Source organism: Lynx canadensis, chromosome A2 (genome assembly GCF_007474595.2).
Source record: "Lynx canadensis isolate LIC74 chromosome A2, mLynCan4.pri.v2, whole genome shotgun sequence".
NCBI classification, from domain to species: domain Eukaryota; kingdom Metazoa; phylum Chordata; class Mammalia; order Carnivora; family Felidae; genus Lynx; species Lynx canadensis.
The window spans coordinates 157,500,444-157,522,589 of record NC_044304.2 but is presented as its reverse complement, the minus strand read 5'-3'; the positions used below and the strand labels follow the sequence as shown (position 1 = coordinate 157,522,589).

The window sequence follows — 22,146 nt, the reverse complement described above, 5'->3', positions numbered from 1 at the left end:
TTCATACATGTTTTCTTCTTTGGTTCAATATAAGGTCCTTGAGATTTATCCATACTTTTGTATGTGTGTTGTATACATCATTTTCTGATACTGCATAATATTCAATATGAACATTTCACAATTTATTCTACTTTTGTGGAAGTTTGTGTTATTTCTAGTTTTTGGCTATTGTAACTAAAACTTCTTTGAATGTTCTTATACATGTGTTCAGTGTGTATATATAAAAGATAGAATTGCCCAATCCTTAGACAGGCACATGTTGAATTTTAGTAGATATTGCCAAACAGTTTTCCAATGTGGTTTTATAATTTTAGTTTCCCACCACCACTTGATATTAATTTTATAATGTTACCCATTGTGGTATTTGTGATTTTATTGATGATTAGCTGTACTGAACACATTATCATATGCTGATTTTTTGAATAATCTTTTGTACGAAGTACCTGTTCAAATCTTTTGCCCAGTTTCAACTGAGTTGTTTTTCTCCTGTCATTGATTTGTAGACATTCTTTCCAGAGTCTGGATCCAAGTGCTTTGCTGAACATGTGTACTAAGTCTGTCTTCTTCCAGATGTGGTTTGCCTCTTCACCTTCTTACTGATTCTTTTGATAAACAGAAATGATTCGTTTTAATGGCATTCAGCTGAATTTCTTCTTTTATGATTAGTGCTTTTAGCTTCCAACTTAAGAAAACAACTCATCCAAAGGTCATACTCCAATTTCTCTCCTCGAAGAGTTATTACTTACTTTCATGTTTAGATCTAAGATGTGCCTCAAATTATCTTTGTGTGTGGTACGAAATATGGGTTGGGGTTCTTTTATTTATTTTTTATAAAGAGGTCAACTGCATTTACCCATTGAGTTACACTGGCAACATTGTCAAAAATACTGATGAAATACGTATGGATCTATTATTGTAGTCTCTATTCTCTTTTCTATCGATTTATCCTTAAACTAATATCATCAATACAACATTATATACTAAGTCTTGCAGTCAAAAATGTAAAGCTTCCAATTTTGTTCTTTCCAAAATTATTTTGATATCTAAGGGTCTTTAAATTTGTATGCAAATCTTTGTGTAAGAATTATGTTTTTAATACTTGTTTTCAACTTAAAAATTTTTCATTTTTAGTTAAACTTCTATTTTTATATAATTGTATGTTCATGTGCAGGTGTAAAAATAATACAAGGGTTATTATATTACCATTATTAAAACACCATACACTCTTTACTGTTTCCCCACATTGGTAACGTCTTTCAAAACTATGATACAACATCACAATCAGCATGTTGACATTGGTTCAGTCGAGGTGAAAACATTTTCATCACCATTGAATCTCTCCCTGTTGCCTTTTTCTAGGCATGTCCTTCCCACCCTCATTGTAACCACAAAAATATTCTCCATTTCTGTAATTTTGATATTTCAAAATTGTTACATAAATGGAATCATACAGTATATAATCTTATGTGATTAACTTTCTTTTTTTTTTTTTCACTCAGCGTAATTCTAGGGAGGTTCATCCAGGCTGTTGCAGAAATTAGTAATTGCTCTTTTTTTATTGCTGAGCTGTATTTTTTTTTTTTTAAAGAAAGGCAGAGTGTCACATGCAGTGCCTCCTTTGGATGTGTCTGGAGTCTTGGAAGCTTGACTAGCCTACATTCTCCTACAAATGGACTATGAGTGCTTGCTTGGACGTTCTAGAGCAAAGCACAGCTACCTGTATACCCTTAGCCGAAACGGTCCTTCTCTATCAGGGAAGGTTGTCCTCTTCCTGAGGGACAGAAATGCACATGGAGCAGTGAGGGAGGAAGGGGACACCCGCTTAGCCAGCCCGATCAGCCCAAATCGACCCTGGCGATCAATGAGATCGCCCTCACATCTGAGCTGCACTCTATGGTGTGGATGTGGCACCTTTTAACCATTTACCTACTGATGGACGTCTGGATTGTTTCAGTTTTGAGCTATTCTGCCCCAAAATATATAAACATTTGTGTACAGCCTTTGTTTTTGTTTTGGTGTGTGTGTGTATAAGTCCTTTTCCTGAGATTTATGCTTTGGCAGTTTAAAAATTATGAATTAACTTTCCTTAGTAGTTGTAGCATTATGCGAATTATCTCTTATTCGGTGAGCTATAGTAGTTTGTGTTTTTCGGGGAAGTGGACCATTTAATCAAGTTACTTGTAATTTCCTTTATCATCCTTTGGCATCGGCAGCAATATCCCCCATTTCATTCTGGTATTTTTAAGTCATGTGTTTTCAAGTACTATTAGAGGTTTCTAAATTTTATTCACCTTTCAAAAGAACCAACTATTTGTTTTATTGATTTACCTATTGATTTTTTTTAAGTTCAATGTTTTCTATTCTTATATTCATTACCTGCCATCCCCTGCTTGCTTTGATTTTATTTTGCTCTTTTTTTTCTAGGCTCTTGAGGTAGGGACGTCTATTATTAATTTGAGACTTTCCTTATTTACGTATTTATTCATTTATTAATTTTAATTCCAATATAGTTAACATAGTGTTATATTACTTTCAGGTGTACAATATAGGGATTCAACAATTCCGTACACATCCAGTTCTCATCATAAGTGCCCTCCTTAATCCCCATCACCTACTTCCCCTATCCCTTCAACCACCTCTCCTCTGATAACCATCATTTTGTTCTCCATGATTAAGAGTCTGTCAGGGCGCCTGGGTGGCTCAGTTGGTTGAGCGTCCAACTTCAGCTCAGGTCATGATCTCACTGTCCGTGAGTTTGAGCCCCTCGTCGGGATCTGTGATGACAGCTCAGAGCCTGGAGCCTGCCTCGGATTCTGTGTCTCCCTCTCTCTCTGCCCCTCCCCTGCTCATGCTCTGTCTCTCTCTCTGTCAAAAATAAACATTAAAAAGAGTCTGTCTCTTCTTTCCTTTGTGAATTTGTTTCTTAAATTCCACACATGACTAAAATATGATATTTGTCTTTCTGACTTATTTTGCTTAGTCTTATACTGTCTGGCTCCAACCACGTCATTACAAATGGCAAGATTCCATTCTTTTTTATGGTTGAATAATATTCCATTGTATATATGTATGTATATACATATATGTAGGTACATATGCATATACACATGTATATACATATATACATATGTACATATACATATGTATATATGTATGTACATATGCATATACACATTCATCATCTAATGGACGCTTGGGTTGCTTCCATAATTTGGCTATTATAGTGCTTCAACGAACATAAGCGTGCATGTATCCTGTTGATTTAGTATTTTTGTATTTTTTGCAGTTGCTGGATTGTAGAGTAGTTCTATTTTTAACATTTTGAGGAACCTCCATATTGTTTCCACAGTGGGGGCACCCACTGTGGGAATCCAGCTTGCACTCCCACCAACAGTGCAAGAGGGTTGCTTCCTTTTTCTCGATAATCTCACCAGCACTTGTTTCTTGTGTTTCCGATTTTAGCCACTCTGACAGATGTGCAGTGATATGTCATTGCAGTTGTGAGACTCTTCCTCTTTTCTAATTGTATTTATTGTAATATACACATTGATTGAACATTTCCCTCTCAGCGCTGAGGTGTTGTATTTTCATTCTCATTCAGTTCCATGTATTCATTTCTCTTGAGCTGACTTTGACTTATAGATTCAAAAGTAATTTAAAAATTTTTAAATGTTGGGAGAGTTCCCTATTTTTCTTATGTTGATTTCTAGTTTGATTCCATTGTGGTTGGAGGACCCACTCTGTGTGATTATTTCTTTCAAATTTATGGAGATATTTTTTATGGCTTAGACTAAGTCTATCTTGGTTTATGTTTTTTCAGTCTTTGAAAACACTGTGTATTCTGCTGTTGTTGGAAGGAAGGTTTTATAAATACTGATTAGACTCTTTAGGTTGATGGTGTTCTTGAGTTCTTCCATATTCTTGCTGATTTTCTAGTTGTTCTATCAGTCGTTGAATCAGGGGCACAGAAGTCTCTAACCATTTGCGGACTGTTCTAGATCATCTTCTCAGTTCTGCCAGTTTCTGCATCACATATTTTGAAGCTGTTGTTTGGTGAATACACATTTAGGATTGCTTTGTCTTCTTGGTGGATTAAACCTCCTGTCATCATATCCCTTTCTAACACTTTGCTTTCTCTGGTATTAATACAGCCATTCTTGCTTTCCATTCATTAATGCTTGCATAGGATATACCTTTTTGTGTCCTTTTATGTCAGTCTACCCATATTGTTGTCTCTGAAGTGAGTTACTTGCACACAGCAAGCAAGAAATAGAAGAGTCATGTTTTAATATACTTTGACATTCTCTATCTTTATTATTTATTTTAAAGTTTATTTATTTTGAGAGACAGAGTGTGTGTGAGCAAATAAGGGGCAGAGAGAAAGAGAGAGGGAAAGAGAGAATCCCAAGCAGGCTCTGCACTGTGACCACAGAGCCCAACACAGGGCTCAATCCCAGGAACTTCAAGATCATGACCTGAGCCAAAATCAAGAGCCTGACGCTTAACTAAGCCACCCAGGTGCCCTGACATTCTGTTTTTAAATTGTTGTATCTAGACATTTATATTTAATCTAATTATTGGTGTGATGGGGGTTAAGTCTGACTTTTTTTATTTTCTGTCTCAACTCTCTATTTTTTTGTTTCTTTTCAAAGAATTTTGACTTCCTGTGTGTTACTTGACCATTTTTTTAGAGCTCCATTTTGATGTGTCAATAGTGTTTTTGGTGTATCTCTTTGTATAGTTTTTTGGGTGTTTTTCATAGCTTAGTTGTTCTAGATATTATATATACATCATCACATTCAATTGATGTCATTTTTTACCAGTTTGAGTGAAGTATAGAAACCTTATCTCCTTTCATGTCTTTACTCTCTCCAATTTATAGTATAGTGATCTTTAATATTTCCCCTACATAAATTTAGAATACACCAGATAATGCCATAACTTTTGCTTGAGCCATCAACCATAATTTAGAAAATTTAAGAGGATAAGAAAAGCCTATGGATTTACTCCTAATTTTGCTCATTATGCTATTTCTTTCTTCCTGATATTACCAGTTTCCTTCTTTTCTAATTTCTATTTAGAGCTATTTCATTACTTTAAGATGATATTCCATTGTATTTTGGCTTCCATGATGTTTGGTAAAGAAGTCAACTAAAATTTTACTGTTCCTTTTAAAGTAATGTTTTTTTTCTTCCCCCCAAAGTTGTAAAGTTTTCTTTCTTTCCTCTTTCATTTTTCAGTAGTTTGACTAGTATGTTTCTAGTAAGGTTTTCACTTTTCTTTTTTGGTTGAAATTATTTTTTTAAATTTTTAATTGAGTGTTATTGATAATGTTACATTAGTTTCAGGTGTATAACATAGTGATCCAACTACTTTATATATTATGCTATACTCACCACAAGTGTAGGAACCATCTGTCACCATACAATGTATTACAATATCATGAACTGTATTTCCAGTGAAGTTTTCTTTATATTTATCCTGCGAGGACTTTGAGCTTCTTGAATCTGTGTATTGATATTGCTTATCAGACTTTATAAGTTCTTGTCATTATGTCTTCAAATAATTAATCTGTCCCATTTTTTCTTTTTCTTTCAGGAACTAGGAAATGAAGGTTTGTTAGAACTTTGGAGTATTACCCACAACTTTATTTTGCTATTTTGAGTTCTTTCCATTCTTTTTTCTTCCTCTACTTTACTTTTGGTAATACATATTGAACTGTATTTGACTTCACCAATTCTGGCTTCACTTGTATTCTGTCTTCTATAAAATATTTTTTTAAGGGAAGATTTAGAATTTTCACTTGATTTTTTAATAGATTCTTATTTTATGACATTTATTTAATAGTTGTGTGGGTTTGTTTCATTCCATAAATATACTGTAACTTAGTGCATCTCTTTCTGACAATTAGATTATGGATTATGTCCATTTTATTTGCTATGATGTGTTATGGGGCAATAAATATATGTGCGATCTCTCTCTCTCTCTCTCTCTCTCTCTCTCTCACACACACACACACACACACACACACACACACGAGTTTTTTTTTTTTTTAATTAAAATCTTAGATGTATTCCTAGGAGTGGAATGGATGAGTCAAAGAACATTTATTTTCTTGCTTAGAGACAAATGAAAGCAAGAGAAACAGATATTTCAAAGCTTAACTTGGTCAAGAATCCCTCATTGGGAAAGGGGGCCAACTCTGTAGTTTAGACTTTGCAAAGCTGAATTCATCCTCCCCTTTAGTTTCCTACCTGATAGGTTCTTCCTCCATGCTTGCTCTTGGGAAGCATCTTCCTTAAACCTCTAACTCAAACGGGGAATAATATCCTCCCTATGGGTTATTCTTACCATTACTTAGGAAGTGGAAAATGAGAAAACAGAAAAAGAAAAATAGTCTCCTCAAACTTGAATTCAATCACAGGATGGATATGGAGAGCTATAAATTTAAGGGAAGACTTTTCACTCTAGCTGCCAGTAGACAGCCTCCAGCTACCAGCCCCTTCCAGGTGACTCTGCTGCAGTGATGTCTCATTCTAGTGCATGTGTTTCTGGTGCCACTTAGAACCAACAACAACTGTGGTGGGGATACAAAGGCCCAGCCATCATGGTGCAACTGGTAGGCCATGTGTGTTTCAGAGCTGCCTGTGGGATTGAATGAGTCTTTGTTGCACTGGCATGGTAGGTTTCTTGCCTCCATGTCCCTTCTACAAGTGTTGATCCCTAATAAATATCCTGCTGCAAAACTTCATTGTAGAGTCCACTTCTGTAGATCCACTCTGGGATAAGCTGACTAAATGTGTAGACCCTTGATCCTTTCATGATTATCTATCTTTCTATCTATCTATCCATCTATCTTTAAAAGTAATCTCTACACCCAACATGGGGCTTGAACTCACAACACTGAGATCAAGAGTCTCATGCTTTACTAACTGAGCCCCCCAGGTGTCCCCATAATTACCAGCCTTGAGATCTTGTCTCATCTTACCCTCTGCTTTGATCTAACTGCCCTTGAATCTCAAATGGTTTGACACATTTCAGACACACCTTGTCTTAGGGTCTTACCTGCTAGGTCTTTGGAGTTTTCCAAATGGAAGCTCCATCATATACACTACCCTTAGTCTTCCTTCATGATACTCACTTGCCACAGCACAACAGATATACCCCAAGTCCTCGATGCCTTATAACGATATACATTTTATACTTACACAAAGGCAGACATAGGCAAGGCAGCCCTTGCTCATTTTGTAGCTGTGCCTTAAGGAACACAAGTTCTCCTAGTAGATCACAGCAGGGAAACGGGTGGATGACACATACCTGCTTGGAACTACTGTAGCTTGGAAATGACACACATCACTTCTCACTTTTTTAGGACAGAAACCATCATGTGTATTCATTCTAGTTTCAAGGAAGACTAGGAAATATAGGGAATTACATGGATATGTTATAATCTCTGTAACTTTCAAACATGTGATGGAACTGGTTTCTACTGGCTTACTAGCATTGGCTGTACTCATGCCTTTCCTACTTCATGCTCAGTGGCGATGCAATGGTTGCACAGAAGCAGGTCCCAGGCTCTGAGCTGTCAGTGCAGAACCCGACGTGGGGCTCGAACTCTCGAACTCTGAGATCATGACCTGAGCTGAAGTTGGTGGCCTAACCGGGTCACCAGGCGCTCCAAGATGAAAATATATTGAATGGAGAGTGCTGTGACATCCATCTTAGACACATGCATAGGTACTCACTGTTTACCCACTGAGTGGCTACTGATATATTTGCAGTTCAAAGGGCTATCTTAAAATGCATGAAAGTCCTGTGATATTCTGAGCCTTGACTTCTTGCTTGATTAAAGAGCTTTCTTTGCTTATACAAAAATAATTACCATAAAGAACAAGACAGGCAGCCAGCTCATCCTTTCTAGGCTTAGTTCCAACAGTCTGGTTAAAGATGGTCCTCACTGCTTCGGTGGATTCAGGCTGTTCTAGGCACCACCTTATGAATGCGGAGTCTCTATGAGCTGATGGTAAACGTGCAATCGTGGTCAAAGATGTCAGTGAAAATAATTATATTGTCACTATAAATCTCTAATTTTTTAAGACATAGTCAAAGATGAAACGGTGAGGATTGTGATACAGAAGCCAATTCACATGCTATGTTTAACATATAAAACGTATGTATTATCACATATATCATTTTGTCCTTCCCAATGATCACCCTGTTCATTATTATGTAAAAGACACTGAACGTTTTTGTTAAATGAATGAGTGTCAGAGTCAGTGAAAAATACATACATCCAGGGCGAAATAGGAGATCTTTTGTTTTTGCAAAGTTGTGACTTTTGCTTTAAAGAACATTTTTTTTTCTGTTAGATGTTAATGATTTGACAATAACTATTTGAAAAACTGTAACAACTCAACTAATTAGTTATGAACATATTGTTTCCAGACTGTAAATTGGAATTGGTTTCTTAAACTATCACAAACCTATGGAAAAATTATAACAAATGCATTTTGTAGTTTATATCCGTTTTGTGGTTATAGTTTGGAGAAATCTAAAGAAAAAGTTGCATTAATTAAAAGAAAAAGAGCTGGGCGTTTGGGTGGCTCAGTCTGTTGAGCGTCCAACTTCGGCTCAGGTCATGATCTCATGGCTTGTGGGTTCAAGCCTCTCATCGATGCCTGGAGCCTGCTTCAGATTCTGCGTCTCCCTCTCTCTCTGCCCCTCCCCTGTTCATGCTCTGTCTCAAAAATAAATTAAAACATTAAAAAAGAAATTAAAAAATTTTGATACATATTAAAAATGTCCCTCAAAACTGGGGTGCCTGTGTGGCCCTGTCAGTTGAGCATCCAACTTCGGCTCAGGTCATGATCTCACAGTTTGTGGGTTTGAGCCCCGTGTTGGGGGCTCTGTGCTGACAACTCAGAGCATGGAGCCTGCTTTGCATTCTGTGTCTCCTTCTCTCTCTGCCCCTCCCCCACTTGTGCTCTGTCTTTATCAAAAATAAACAAATGTAAAAAAATTTTTTTAAATAAAAAATAAAAGAAAAAGAGCTGCTTAAAGTAACTTTGAAATTAGTTTCAATGTATGGCAGACATTTGAAGTTTTTAAACTACAAATCTGAGAGAAGCATCAGTTAAGATAGAGTAGGGTCTCCTTATGGGCAACAGCTTACATGATGTCCTTACAGTATTTATAGAAAATGAAGTGTCATTTCATTTGACAACATATTTATAGAAAATGACACTTCATTCTGCATAACAGTGTATTGAATATGTGATATTAAATTTAGCTGCAAAAATAATTGTCTAGAGTTCAGAATTGGCTAAGAAACATCAGTAGTATATCATTCTTTTCAGACACTAGAAACAATCAGCATGATTAAGATATGTCTAATCTCTAAATTAGAAAGTTAATAATTAAATTTAAAAAAACCTATGTCTACTGATTACCAACACTTGCCTCTTGTATATCACAATCTTATTTCCCAGATTATCTTTCCTTCAACTGTGGTTATTTTTCACTTTGGATTATTAAATCATTTATTTCACATTTTGGTTACATTATGTTGATACTATTTTTTTTTAATTGACCAAAACCAAAAGTCAAGATATCACAGAGCATGAAATCGTTACAGCAATGGAAGAGAGAAAATATGAAAGCATTTGATGGTTGAACAACAGCTCAATTTGTTAATTGACACAATTAAAGTTCATCGGTTCATGAAAATAAAAAATAGTAAAAGCACTTCCTCCCCTGCTGTATGTTTCCACTGAACATACAACATAGGAACCTCTGAAAAATGTTTCTTGAGCTAAGAAGTTTTCCTATATATCTTTTTCTCTACAATTGTTTGAGAGAATCCAGCAGTATTGGTATTCATCTTATTCTACTCTGGGACCAGAAAAATATTTCCTGAAAGACAGATGCTATCATAGTAGGATATATGTTATCACTTACGAGTAAACTGGGAGAACAGAACTCAACCTAACTCGAAGTCATCCTTTACTATTTCACTGTTTCATTTTGGAAGGCAATAAATTTTTGCTTATAAACGCTATCACTAGGACTTTTGTTTTTAGGCTGATTGCCAGTCACTCAGTGGTAACAAGATTAGTAGCAAATTTTATGTTGAAAATTCTGCTGGTGGAAGGTATCCACAGCTACATTTTTTTATCCTTAGCCTTCCATCTTTGCACATCAATACCTTCATCTATGTGTGTGAAGTTCTTTCAACTTATGGCTGAGTCCAGAGAGCCATAGACTGGACAAGGAGTCTCCTATTTTCTTTGCCTCCTATTCATTTTCATGTAAGTACCTGTTCTGGCCTCCACACCTAGTCACACTGTTGGAGGTAATGTGGAGAGTGATGTCAAATGACGTCAGGATGTCCACACTCACCTGGGCTCCAGGAAGAGCTCCCCAGGAGAATTTCTTTGCCAGTGCAGCTGCCTTGAACACAAACTCTGACTCAACAAGACAGACATCCAGGATGTGATTTTTGATTCACCATCATCCGGGTGATTTCTGTTTCCTCGTCCTACTGCAATAATCCATACCCTAAGCCACCTACCAATGCAAATAATGTGGTGGTGTTATCTCTGGCTATTACATTAGGATTTTACTTTAACCTAGAAGCAGTCCCACAGAGGGGAGACCTATTCCCCTTTCCAGCAGTCTCCAAAGTGAGAAATACCAAGGTTGAAAATATTTACTCCACTTTCTGATGATGTTGGAGAATAATGTAGCTGTTCTCTGCACTTCTAGGAGCAAAGTTTGTAATCTATGATCATCAGCTCAATACAATTTTCATGACTCTCTTGAGAACTTTTATTTTCCTGGGGGTGGTGCCCGTACTCATTATACATACATGCATATTTTCTAAGGGGAAAAGTTTTGCTAAACATTTACTGAAGATCATTTTTTTACATTTTATTTGAGAGAGAGTGAGAGCAAGTGAGCGAGCTTGTGAGCAGGGAAGAAGGGCAGGGGGAGGGAAGAGAGGGAGCTAGAGAGAGAAGAGAGAGAGAATGTATCTTCAGCAGGCTCCATGCTCAATGCAGAGACTGAAGCAGGGCTTCATCCATGACCCTAGGATCATGACCTGAGCTGAAATCAGGTCAGTCGCTCAACTGACTGAGCCACCCAGGCACCCCTGCTAAAGATCATTTGTGTTTGATGGTCTCTGGAGGAAAATATATATGGGAAGAGAAAGAGCAGATACATTCTTATAGAAGGCAAATCGATTTCCGAACATCTCAAAGGCTATAACCTGAGGAAAAGACCGCAATTTATGGGACATAACACTTGGATGTATAACAGTTCTCTAATTCAAAGGTGGTTTATAAGATCTGTGTTCCCTGATATCTAATAAATGGGTGCCTAGGAGCCTGTTCTGTCATCTCTAAGGGGAGTAAATCCTTTCAAGAAGATGACTATTTTCATCCACTGAAGAATAAGATTGGGAAGTAAAGTAAGATTATCATAATGACATTGGTATCAGTTTAGCACTTATTGCCTTTCAGGACCTCAGATATATACATCACACATACTATTTTAACATGTTATGTCCATATTATAGATGTGGATTGTGAAGTTAGAGAAATAATTGTCCATTCTGTCAACTACCAGCACCAAGAGTAGTACAGAAACTAAATCCTTTGCTCTCATTACTGAAGATCTACTCATTTTCAAAAGTTCGTAAGAAATTTTTGAACTGAGGGGCGCCTGGGTGGCGCAGTCGGTTAAGCGTCCGACTTCAGCCAGGTCACGATCTCGCGGTCCGTGAGTTCGAGCCCCGCGTCAGGCTCTGGGCTGATGGCTCGGAGCCTGGAGCCTGTTTCTGATTCTGTGTCACCCTCTCTCTCTGCCCCTCCCCTGTTCATGCTCTGTCTCTCTCTGTCCCAAAAATAAATAAACGTTGAAAAAAAAAATTTAAAAAAGAAATTTTTGAACTGAGTAATTGCTCAGAAAGGCTTCATCTGCTTTCCTCAGTCTTTACCAACTCTTACTGCTTTTGTAATCCTTCCGGAATTCCCACTCATATTTCCCTGGTATGACTCATAACCTCAGAAGAGAGTAACTTCTCTTTCTCTTACTGTACAATTCTTCAGATTATAGGCTATATGAATCTAATCTCAAAAACATCTTCAAAATGTTTTTATTATTTTATCATTCTAGGATTCTTGCTCCAGTTCTGTTCCATTGGGCAAGTCACATCAGAAGGTGTCAACATTCTTTTTCATTTATCCCAGCACATTTACATCCACATAAGGTGTAAACATGATTACGCAACAAATGCAAATTACTTCCTTCAAATTGGCTTTATAAGCAGTAAGCAAAACAGGAAAAATAGGTGACCTGTTGGTTGAGAAAGGTGAATCAGAGACAGAGAATTACTGTGGCACGCTAGCACATTGTCTTCTTGAAATTATTGGGTAATGATAATCAAAGGAGATAATATATATTTTACAATTCACTGTTAAAATTTTGAGACTTAATACCTTTATTCCTAGTAGGTGCATCTTTGGGGCATCTGGTAGGCAGAATAATGCATGCCCCACCAAGATTTCGACATCCTAGTTCCAGGAATTTAGTTGAAGATCTTGAAATGCAGAGATTATCATGGATCATTCACAGGGGCCACTATAATCACAAGAGTCCTTGTAAGAGGGAGGCAGGAGGTCAGAGAGGAAAGTACATGCTATTCTGAAAATGGAACCAAAGAATGTGGGCAGACTGGAAAATTTAACGAACAAGGAAATAAATTGTCCCCTGAAGCCTCCAGAAAGAAAACAACCCTGCAGACCCATTTTAGAGTTAGGACTTTTAGAATTACAGGATGATAAATTTGTGTTGTTTTAAGCCACTAAGTTTGTGGTAATATGTTTCAGCATGAATAATAAGGTAATATAGGAATGGTCATGCTTTATTTTCAATATGTTATAAAAAATAAATCCATTTCTAACTTCTGTGGCCACCCCAATACAAATTCAAAGAGAAGTTAGTGATTTCTGGTCTTTATTTAATCATATAAACAGCTTGGAAGTCAACAGTCCTGTATTCACACAAGAAAAAAATCTTAACCCATTGAAAATAAAAAAATCTTCATTATCAAAAGAGAAATAAGTTGCATTTCATTAAAATTAAAAGGTTGTGCTCTGTGAAAGACACTGTTAAAAATATGAAAAACTGGGTGGCTCAGTCGGTTAAGCATCTGACTTTGGCTCAGGTCATGATCTCACAGTTTGTGAGTTTGAGCCCCACATAGGGCTCTGGGCTGATGGCTCGGAGCCTGGAACCTGCTGCGGATTCTGTGTCTCCCTCTCTCTCTGACCCTCTTCTGCTCATGCTCTGTCTCCCTCTCTCTCTCATAAATAAACATAAAACATTTTTTCAAAAATATGAAAAACCAAGCCAAAGACTGGAGAAAACCTTTGCACATAGAGGAAAAATGACTTGATTCCAAAATACACAAAGAACTCAAAACTCAACAAGAAAATAAACAACCCAATTTAAAAATGGACCAAAACCCTAACAGACATCTCTTCAAAGAAGATAACAGATAGCAAATAACCACATGAAAAACGGTCTATATGATGTCATCAGGGAAATGCAAATCCCGATTAGAATGACTAAAATCCAGAACATTGAGAATACCAAACACAGATTAGGATGTGGAGAAATAGGAACTTTCATTTATTGCTGGAGAGAGTGCAAGACTACACAACCACTTTGGAAGGCAGTTTATTACAAAACAAGACTACAGAACTAGACATTCTTTTACCATGTGACCTACCAAACTGCACTACTTGGTATTTACTCAAAGGATTTGAAAACTTATGTCTATGTGGAATATCCAGACATTGGAATAGTCTTCTGCACTAAAAAGAAACGAATTATCAAGCAAAGACGAGACACAAAGGAAACTTCAGTGCCTATTACTAGTGGAAGAAGCCAATATGAAAAAATCTACATACTGTATGTTTTCATCTGTAGGACACTCTCAAAAGTCAAAACCGTGGAAGCTGTTATAAGATCAGTGGTTGCAAAGGGTTAACAGAGAGAATGGAGCACAGATGATTTTTAGGGCAGTAAAACTTCTCTGTATGATATTATACTGGTGGATATACATAATTATACACTTGTCCAAACACACAGACTCTGTGGTCACTATGACTGAACCCTAATGTAAATGATGCACTTTATGCGACAATGATGTGCCAACATAGGTTTATCAATGATAACACATGTACCACCAAAGTGGGGGATGTTATGTGTGGAGGCAGAAAGTATGGAGGGTATCTCTATACCTTCCACTCAAGTTTTCTGTGAATATAAAATTGCTCTAAAAATAAAGTTCATTAAATAAAAATGGGCAAGAGATATGAAGAGACACGGCAAGGAAGCACCTGCAAAGATACTCTGTGGCATATGTCATTGGAAAATTTCATATTAAAACAAAAAGGAGATACCACCCACTGCATACCTACTAGAATGACAGTGGTCCAAACCCCTGACAACACCAAATGCTAGCAAGGATGTGGAGCAACAGGAACTTTCATTCTTTGCTGGTCGGATTGCAAAATGGTACAGCCCCTTTGGAAGATAGTCTGGTGACTTAATGCAAAACTAAGCATACTCTTGCCATTGATCCAGCAAATCAAGCTCCTTGATATTAACCTAAAGTTAAAACTTATGTCCACAAAAACCCTGCACATACATGTTTATAGCAACTTTATTCAGAATTATCAAAAATTAGAAGTTCCAAAGATGTTCTTCAGTAGGTGGATAAACAAGCTGTGATACGTCCATAAAACAAAATATTATTCAGCAATAAAAAGAAATGACCCTATGAGGCCATGAAAAAACATGGAGAAACCTCAAATGTGTATTGCTAGTGAAAGAAGCCAATCTGAAAATGCTGCATACTGTAGGATTTCAACTATATCACATTCTGGAAAAGGCAAAATTATGGAGGTATTAATAAGATCAGTAGTTGCAGAAAAAGAAATTGAGGCATCAATCCCATTTATAGTTGCACCCAAAATAGTAAGATACCTATTAATAGACCTAACCAAAGTAGTGAAATACCCGTACTCTGAAAACTTAAAACACTGATGAAAGAAACTGGAAATGACACAAGGAAATCAAAACACATTCCATGCTCATGGATTGGAAGAACAAATATTGTTAAGATGTCTATAATACCCAAAGCAATCTACACATCTGATGCAATCCCTATCAAAATACCACCAGCATTTTGTCATGGAGCTAGAACAAACAATCCTAAAATTTGTATGGAACCACAAAAGACCCCAAATAGCCAAAGCAACCTTGAAAAAGAAAAGCAAAGGTGGAGGCATCACAATGCTGGACTTCAAGTTATATCACAAAGCTGTAGTAATTAGAAGAGGAGATCTTGGCACAATAAGAGACACATAGACCAATGGAACAGAATAAAAAAGCCAGAAAGGAACCCACAGCTATATGGTCAATTAATCTTTGACGGAGTAGGAAAGAATACCCAATGGTAAACAGTCTCTTCAACAAATGGTGTTGGGCACACTGGACAGTAACATGCAAAAGAATGAAACCGAGCCACTTTCTTACCCCATACACAAAAATAAAGTCAAAGTGGATTAAAGACCTAAATGTGAGACCTGAAACCATAAACGTCCTAGAGGAAAACACAGACAGTAATCTCTCTGACATTGGCCATAGCAACTTCCTTCTAGATATGTTTCTTGAGGCAAAGGAAACAAAAGAAAAAATAAACTATTGGGACTTCATCAAAATAAGCTTCTGCACAGTGAAGGACATAATCAAAAGACTAAAAGGTGATATACTGAATGGGAGATATTTGCAAATAACATATCTGATAAAGGGTTAGTATCCAAAATATAAAAAGAACCTCTAAAACTCAACACCCCAAAAAATAAATAATCCAATTCACAAATAGGCAGGATACATACATAGACATTTTTCCAAAGATGACACACAGATGGTCAACGGGCACATGAAAAGATGCTCAACATCACTGATCACCAGGGAAATACAGATAAAAATTACCATGACCTATCACCTCACACCTGTCAGAATGGCTAAAATCAACATAAGGAACAACAGGTGTTGGTGAAGATGTGGAGAAAGGGGAACCCTCTTGCACTGTTGGTGACAACGTGAACTGGAGCAGCCACTCTGGAAAACAGTATGGAGGTTCCTCAAAAAGTGAAAAATAGAACTACCCTATGACCCAGCTATTGCACTACTAGGCATTTACCCAAAGAATACAAAAATACTACTTCAAAGGGATATAAACCCTGGTGTTTATAGCAGCATTATCTACAATAGACAAATTATGGAAACAGCTCAGGTGTCCATTGACTGATGAATGGATAAAGAAGATGTGATATTTTTATACAATAGAATATTACTCAGCCATAAAAAATAATTAAATCTTGCCATTTGCAACAACATGGATGCAGCTAGAGAGTATTATGCTAAGCGAAATAAGTCAGAGAAAGACAAATACCATAGGATTTCACTCATATGTGGAATTTAAGACACAAAACAAATGAGCAAAGGGGAAAAAAAAGAGAAATAGAGGCAGACTAAGAAACAGACTCTTAACTATAGAGAACTGATAGTTACCAGAGAGGACGTGAGTCGGGGCATGGGTTAAATAGGTAATGGGGACTAAGGAGTGCACTTCTGATGAGCACCAGGTGTATGGAAGTGTTCAATCACTCTACTATACACCTGAAACTAATATTAAACTGTATGTTAACTGAAATTCAAATAAAAACCTAAAGATATTTAAAAAATGGTTCAGCATCAGTGGTTCCCAAGGGCTTGGGGAGAGCAAGAGCAGGATGAGTTGGTAGAACATAGCGGATTTGTAGAGCAGTGAAAGTAATCTGTGATGGAGTGCCTGGCTGGCGCAGTCAGGGCGTGAGACTCTTGGTCTTGGGATTGGGAGTTTGAGCCCCATGTTGAGTGTAGAGGTGACTTAAAAATATTTTAGAATATTAAATTAAAAACACTATTCTGTATGAATCTGTAATGGTGGATATATGTCATTATACATTTGTCAAAAGTCATGGAATGTACAAGACAGAGTGAACACTGATGTAAACTATGGGCTTCAGTTAATAATAATATATCAATATTTGCCTATTGATTGTAACAAATGTACCACATGTAATGCAAGACACTATAAACAGGAGAAACAGCATGAGAAGGGATGAGGGAGTATATGGAACTCTCAACTTAGCACTCAATTTTTGTGTAACTTGAAAATGGTACTAACAATAAAGTCCATAATTTTTTTTTAAAAAGGGCATTAATGACTTATCTAATAAACAAGTTAATATCGAGTTAAGTCTGTTATTCAGTTGACAGTCCTTAATAAAGAGAACACTTTCAATAAAGAACTGAGAGTTGATGGAAGGAAGTGGGTGTGCTAGATGGGCTAGACGGGCGATGGGCATTAAGGAGGGCACTTGTGATGGCACTGGGTGTTGTATGTGATGAATCACTAAATTCTACTCCTGAAACCAATATTATAGTATATGTTAACTTGAATTTAAATAAAAATTTGAGAAAAAAGAGAAGAACTCTTACATATTGCTAGTGAGAATCTGCCATCACTGTAGAAAACAGTTTGGCAATTTTTTTATAAACATACACTTGCCATATAGTCCAGAAATCTAATCCCAAATAAAAACATACAGATATAATTTTTTTTTTTTAAAAAAGAGAACACTTTCAGAACTAAAGGAAATGCTTTCGCTGACAACTACAGAAAAACACACTTTGTGTAAAAGTGATCTTACAAATATTAGCATAATGAGTATTGCTCACTCTGGTTTCACAAATCCAGAGGGCTTTTGCCACCGTGAAAGATTAAGTGATGTTGATGATTTCAAACCTATCTCCCATCTCTTGGTTTCACCCCAAACCATTTTAAGATGGATTGATTCAAACACTAAAAATATAGGTAGAAAAATTTATCCAAGAGTCTCTACAGGTGAGCCAATCTTGAAATACTGGCAATTATCATAAGCCAGAAGTAAATGTAACACTAAATCAGTGCTCAAAACCTTAGCTTCCAGGACCATTGAAGCATTTTCTAACGGACTTCATTGACTTTATCCTATCATAACCTGAAATGTGTCTTAAAATTGTTTATGTAATTCTAGTTGAGTTAAAGATTTCCACAACTTTTCATCATTTACTTGGATATGATTTCAAACAGAATTTACAGTTTCTTCATCATTTACTTCACTATCCTCATTATCTTTATTAAAATTATGTTCCTGTGAAGGTAGACCGATCAACTCTCATTATGGTGGTATAATCGATCAAGACTGCTTTTTGTACAATTATCAACTGAAGCATTTAATATATTGTGGAAAAATATAAAATTTTATTGATTTTAAAACGTACAGCTCAGTGGCCTTATTCACACTGTATGCCATCACCATCACCACTTTCCATCTCCAGAACTCTCTCATCCCAGAGGGAAACTCTGTCCCCATTAAATAATAACTCCCCATTCCTCCCTGCCCTAATCCCTTATAACCACTGTTGTGTTTCTGCTTCCATGACTTTGACTCTTCTACATATCTTCTTGCTATCAGCTTGCCAAGTGCTTGCCAATATTGTTGAATTTTTCAGAAAACCGATTCTGGGTTTCATTGGTATTTTTTCCTCCTTTTATTGAGGGGTTTTCTATTCTCTAGTTCCTTTGCCTGTGCCCTAATCTTCATTAGTTCCTTCCTTCTGCTGATTTGGGATTTGGTTTTTCTTCTCTTTCTGGTCCTTGGAGGCATAAAGTGGGGGTTGCTGATTTGCGACCTTTATTCTATTTTAATGTAGGAGTTTATGCTGTAAGCCACCCTTTTAGCACTGCTTTTGCAACATTCCATTTGGGGTCTGTTGTGTGTTTCATTTTTTTTTTTTTTTTCATTTCTCCCCAGCTAGCTTCTAACTTCTGCTCCTGAACCCCTTGGTGAATTTTTCACTTCAGTTCTCGTATTCTTCAGCTCCAGAGTTTCCGTCTGGCTCTTTTCCACAGTTTTTATCTCTTGGTGATATTTTCATTTTTCTCATGCATCATTTTCCTTGGTTTGTTGTTTATTTGTGTTCTCTTTGAGACTATTGAGCATCTATCTTTAAAATAATTATATTGAATTCTTTGTCCGGTAATTCACAAATCTGCATTTCTTCAGTGGTAGTTTCGGGAGATGAACTTTGTTCCTTTGGCTCACGTTTTCCCAGTTTCTTGGCATATCTTGTGAATTTGAGTTGAAATGTGGGCTTTTGGAAAAACAGCTACTTCTCCCAGCCTTTACTGGCTTCATGGCGGGGAAGATCTTCGGCAATCTGCCCTGTTAGAGATTCTGCGGACCTTTTCACGCTTTAATGGGGACGTAGTTTCTCTGAACTGGTGCGTGGATTTTCAGTTAAGAGGTTTGCCTGCTTCTTCTCTGGAGCCTGTAAACACTTGCTCCCCCTGGTGTTTGTCTGAGATGCTACAATCCCCCTACAGCTCTATAAGTTAGTGTTTGTTTCTCAGGGGCCGCAAGATGGCCCCCAGACCGCCATTCCCAGCAGGTCTCTAAATCACACCAGATGGAAAACATTCCTCGGCCATCTCTGAAAGCCAGAATGTAATACCCATGGTCCACTCCTCTCCTTTCATCCAAAGAGAAAGTGGAGTTAGGAAGGAATCCTCTGATCATGCCACACGGGCCCAGGGATGGGGAGTGACTAGGACAGGAAAAATATCACAACCTTGCCTGATCACTTTTCTGTAACTCTTCTTGACTTTGTGCTTCTCCAGGTGCTGCAGCCTCTCTACTGGTTTCTCATAATGGCTATTTGATCTATATATTATTGTCTCCTAGGAGGAATGGAGGAAACTCAGGGATTTCTATTCTGCTACCTGGCTAATTTAACTCTTTTGATAATTCTCACCATCAAATCATGAATCTTCTTGGGGAAATTTCTTGAGTTTTAATACACCAGCAATCATATCTCTTGAGAAGACAAATTCCCTGCTGAAAAATTCTACCATTCTTCATATTGCCCTCTTTTTCTGCAATGCTCTGTTAAAAGCAGCCTTCATCTGAGCATTCCTTAGACTGTAGATGGGAGGGTTCAGCAATGGGTTGAAGAGTGGTGAAACAGGGTAAGGATTTTCTGCTGCTCCTCACGTTGACTATTGTCTGGGACCAAGTCAACCATCATGGCTATGCCAAAGTAGACTCCAACCACACAGAAGTGGGAGGAGCAGGTGGAAAAGGCTTTTCTGCACCCCTCCGTTGTCTGGATCTTCAGGATGGCCCAGAGGATGTGCACGTAGCAGATCAACACTGGGGAGAGGGGCCCAACTAAGATAAACACACCACCAGCAAAGACAAAAACTTCATTGATCCAAGTATCACCACAGGCCACTTTGCGGACAGATAGGATTTCCCAGAAGAAGTGGTTTACCTCCTGGGGCCCAGAGAAAGTCAACCTTAGAGAGAGAATTACATGTACTAGGGCTAGGGAAAATCCACATGCCCAGATAACGATGACCAGGAGCATGCACACTGTCCAGTTCATGATGACAGTGTACTGGGGCGGATGGCAGATTGCCACGAACCCGTCATAGGCCATCACTACCAAAATCAGGCACTCTTCACCAGCACAAGTCACAAACAAAACTATCTGCATAGCGCACGAGACAAAGGAGAGAGTTTTTTTGTGCTTCACTAGGTTTTCCAGCATATTGGGCGAACTGCTGGAAGCATAGCATATGTCAATGATAGCCAGATGAGAAAGGAAGAAATACATGGGGGAATGCAGTCTGAGGTCTAGTCAAATAAGTCCCAAGATCACGCCATTTGCCAGCAGGTTGCAGATATATAACAGGGAGAAGACACAGGAGAGGAGCACTTCAGTGTCTTTACTGAGCTGGAATCCCACCAGGATGATTTCTGGTCCACGATTGGTTGCCCCCCCCCCATTCCTTGATGAAAGTTTATCAAGGACTGAAGTGTGATAGAAAGGTCAACACTGGATATGAATGAAAATTGAAGTTATTTACTCAGAGGAAAGGAAAGTTATGAACTCAGAGGAAGCTTTTATGCCTGTCCCTACTTGACTTTTTCTTGTCCAATGTTTTAGTTTAAAATTTTTATTCATATAAGTATCCAAAAATTAAAACAATATGATTATATATAGTTTACCAAATTGTTTTAAAGTTTGCTTCATCAATTCTTTTTTTTTTTTCCTATGTACACATTTTTCCCCCTTGGCCACGTGAGAGTAAAATGTAGGCGTAATGTCAATTTGTCCCTTCATTTTTTTCTAAGACAAGGATATTCATATTCAGGATAAGTAACCAAAATCAGGATATGTAACATTAGCATGATTCTCTATTCTAGATACAGCATTTTCTGCCCCTCTGGTCCAAGATGCAATCTTGCATACATTGCATCTCCTCTAATATGAAATAATCACTCAGTCTTTCCCTTGAAATTGATATTTTTGAAGCATAAACACCAGTTGTTTATGTCTCTCAACTTGGGTTTTCCATTTATTGCCCCTTTTTAGTTCAAAATATAAATTTCTAATAGGATATAAAAAGTGTCCTTCTTAATGGCTTCCATTAATACACAGGTAATGTTAATTTGTCCCAATACTGGTGGTACAACGTGGATCTTGGTTAAGGTGGAGTCTTCAAGTTATCTCCAGCATAAAATTATTACTCCACAATTTAAAGCACTTTCTCACTTCTGGTGTCCTAAATTGTTCTAGCCTCAAGTTGTTTATTTCCCACTTCAGCTTGAAATAAGTTATTTCACTAAAAAGATCTAGTTCCTTTTAGTGAAGAATCTTATTTTCCAAAAAAAATCTGATTTTATTGGATCTTTAACAATATTTTTATCATGATTATTACCAAATTTCTAATATCCTCGTTTAATTAGTAGAGCATATAATTTGACATGCAAACTGTTAAGGGGATGATAAATTCTTAAACTTACTTGTTTAATCCTAATACATCTTTACAGACTTCCTTTGGAGAGCCAAATCTATTTTACTAAATTAATATTAAGATTAAAGAAAATGAGCTTGATATGATACAGTGGTTTA

At 37.1% G+C, this 22,146-nt stretch overlaps 1 protein-coding gene across 1 annotated transcript; it reads right to left on the bottom strand.

Annotated features, from left to right (window-relative positions):
* Positions 1-20,163: 20,163 nt before the first annotated feature.
* LOC115501023 (olfactory receptor 2A2-like) lies at positions 20,164-20,844 on the bottom strand. Its single transcript, XM_030295845.1, has one exon. It carries the CDS (start codon positions 20,842-20,844, stop codon positions 20,164-20,166), a length of 681 nt encoding a protein of 226 aa, XP_030151705.1.
* Positions 20,845-22,146: the final 1,302 nt, after the last annotated feature.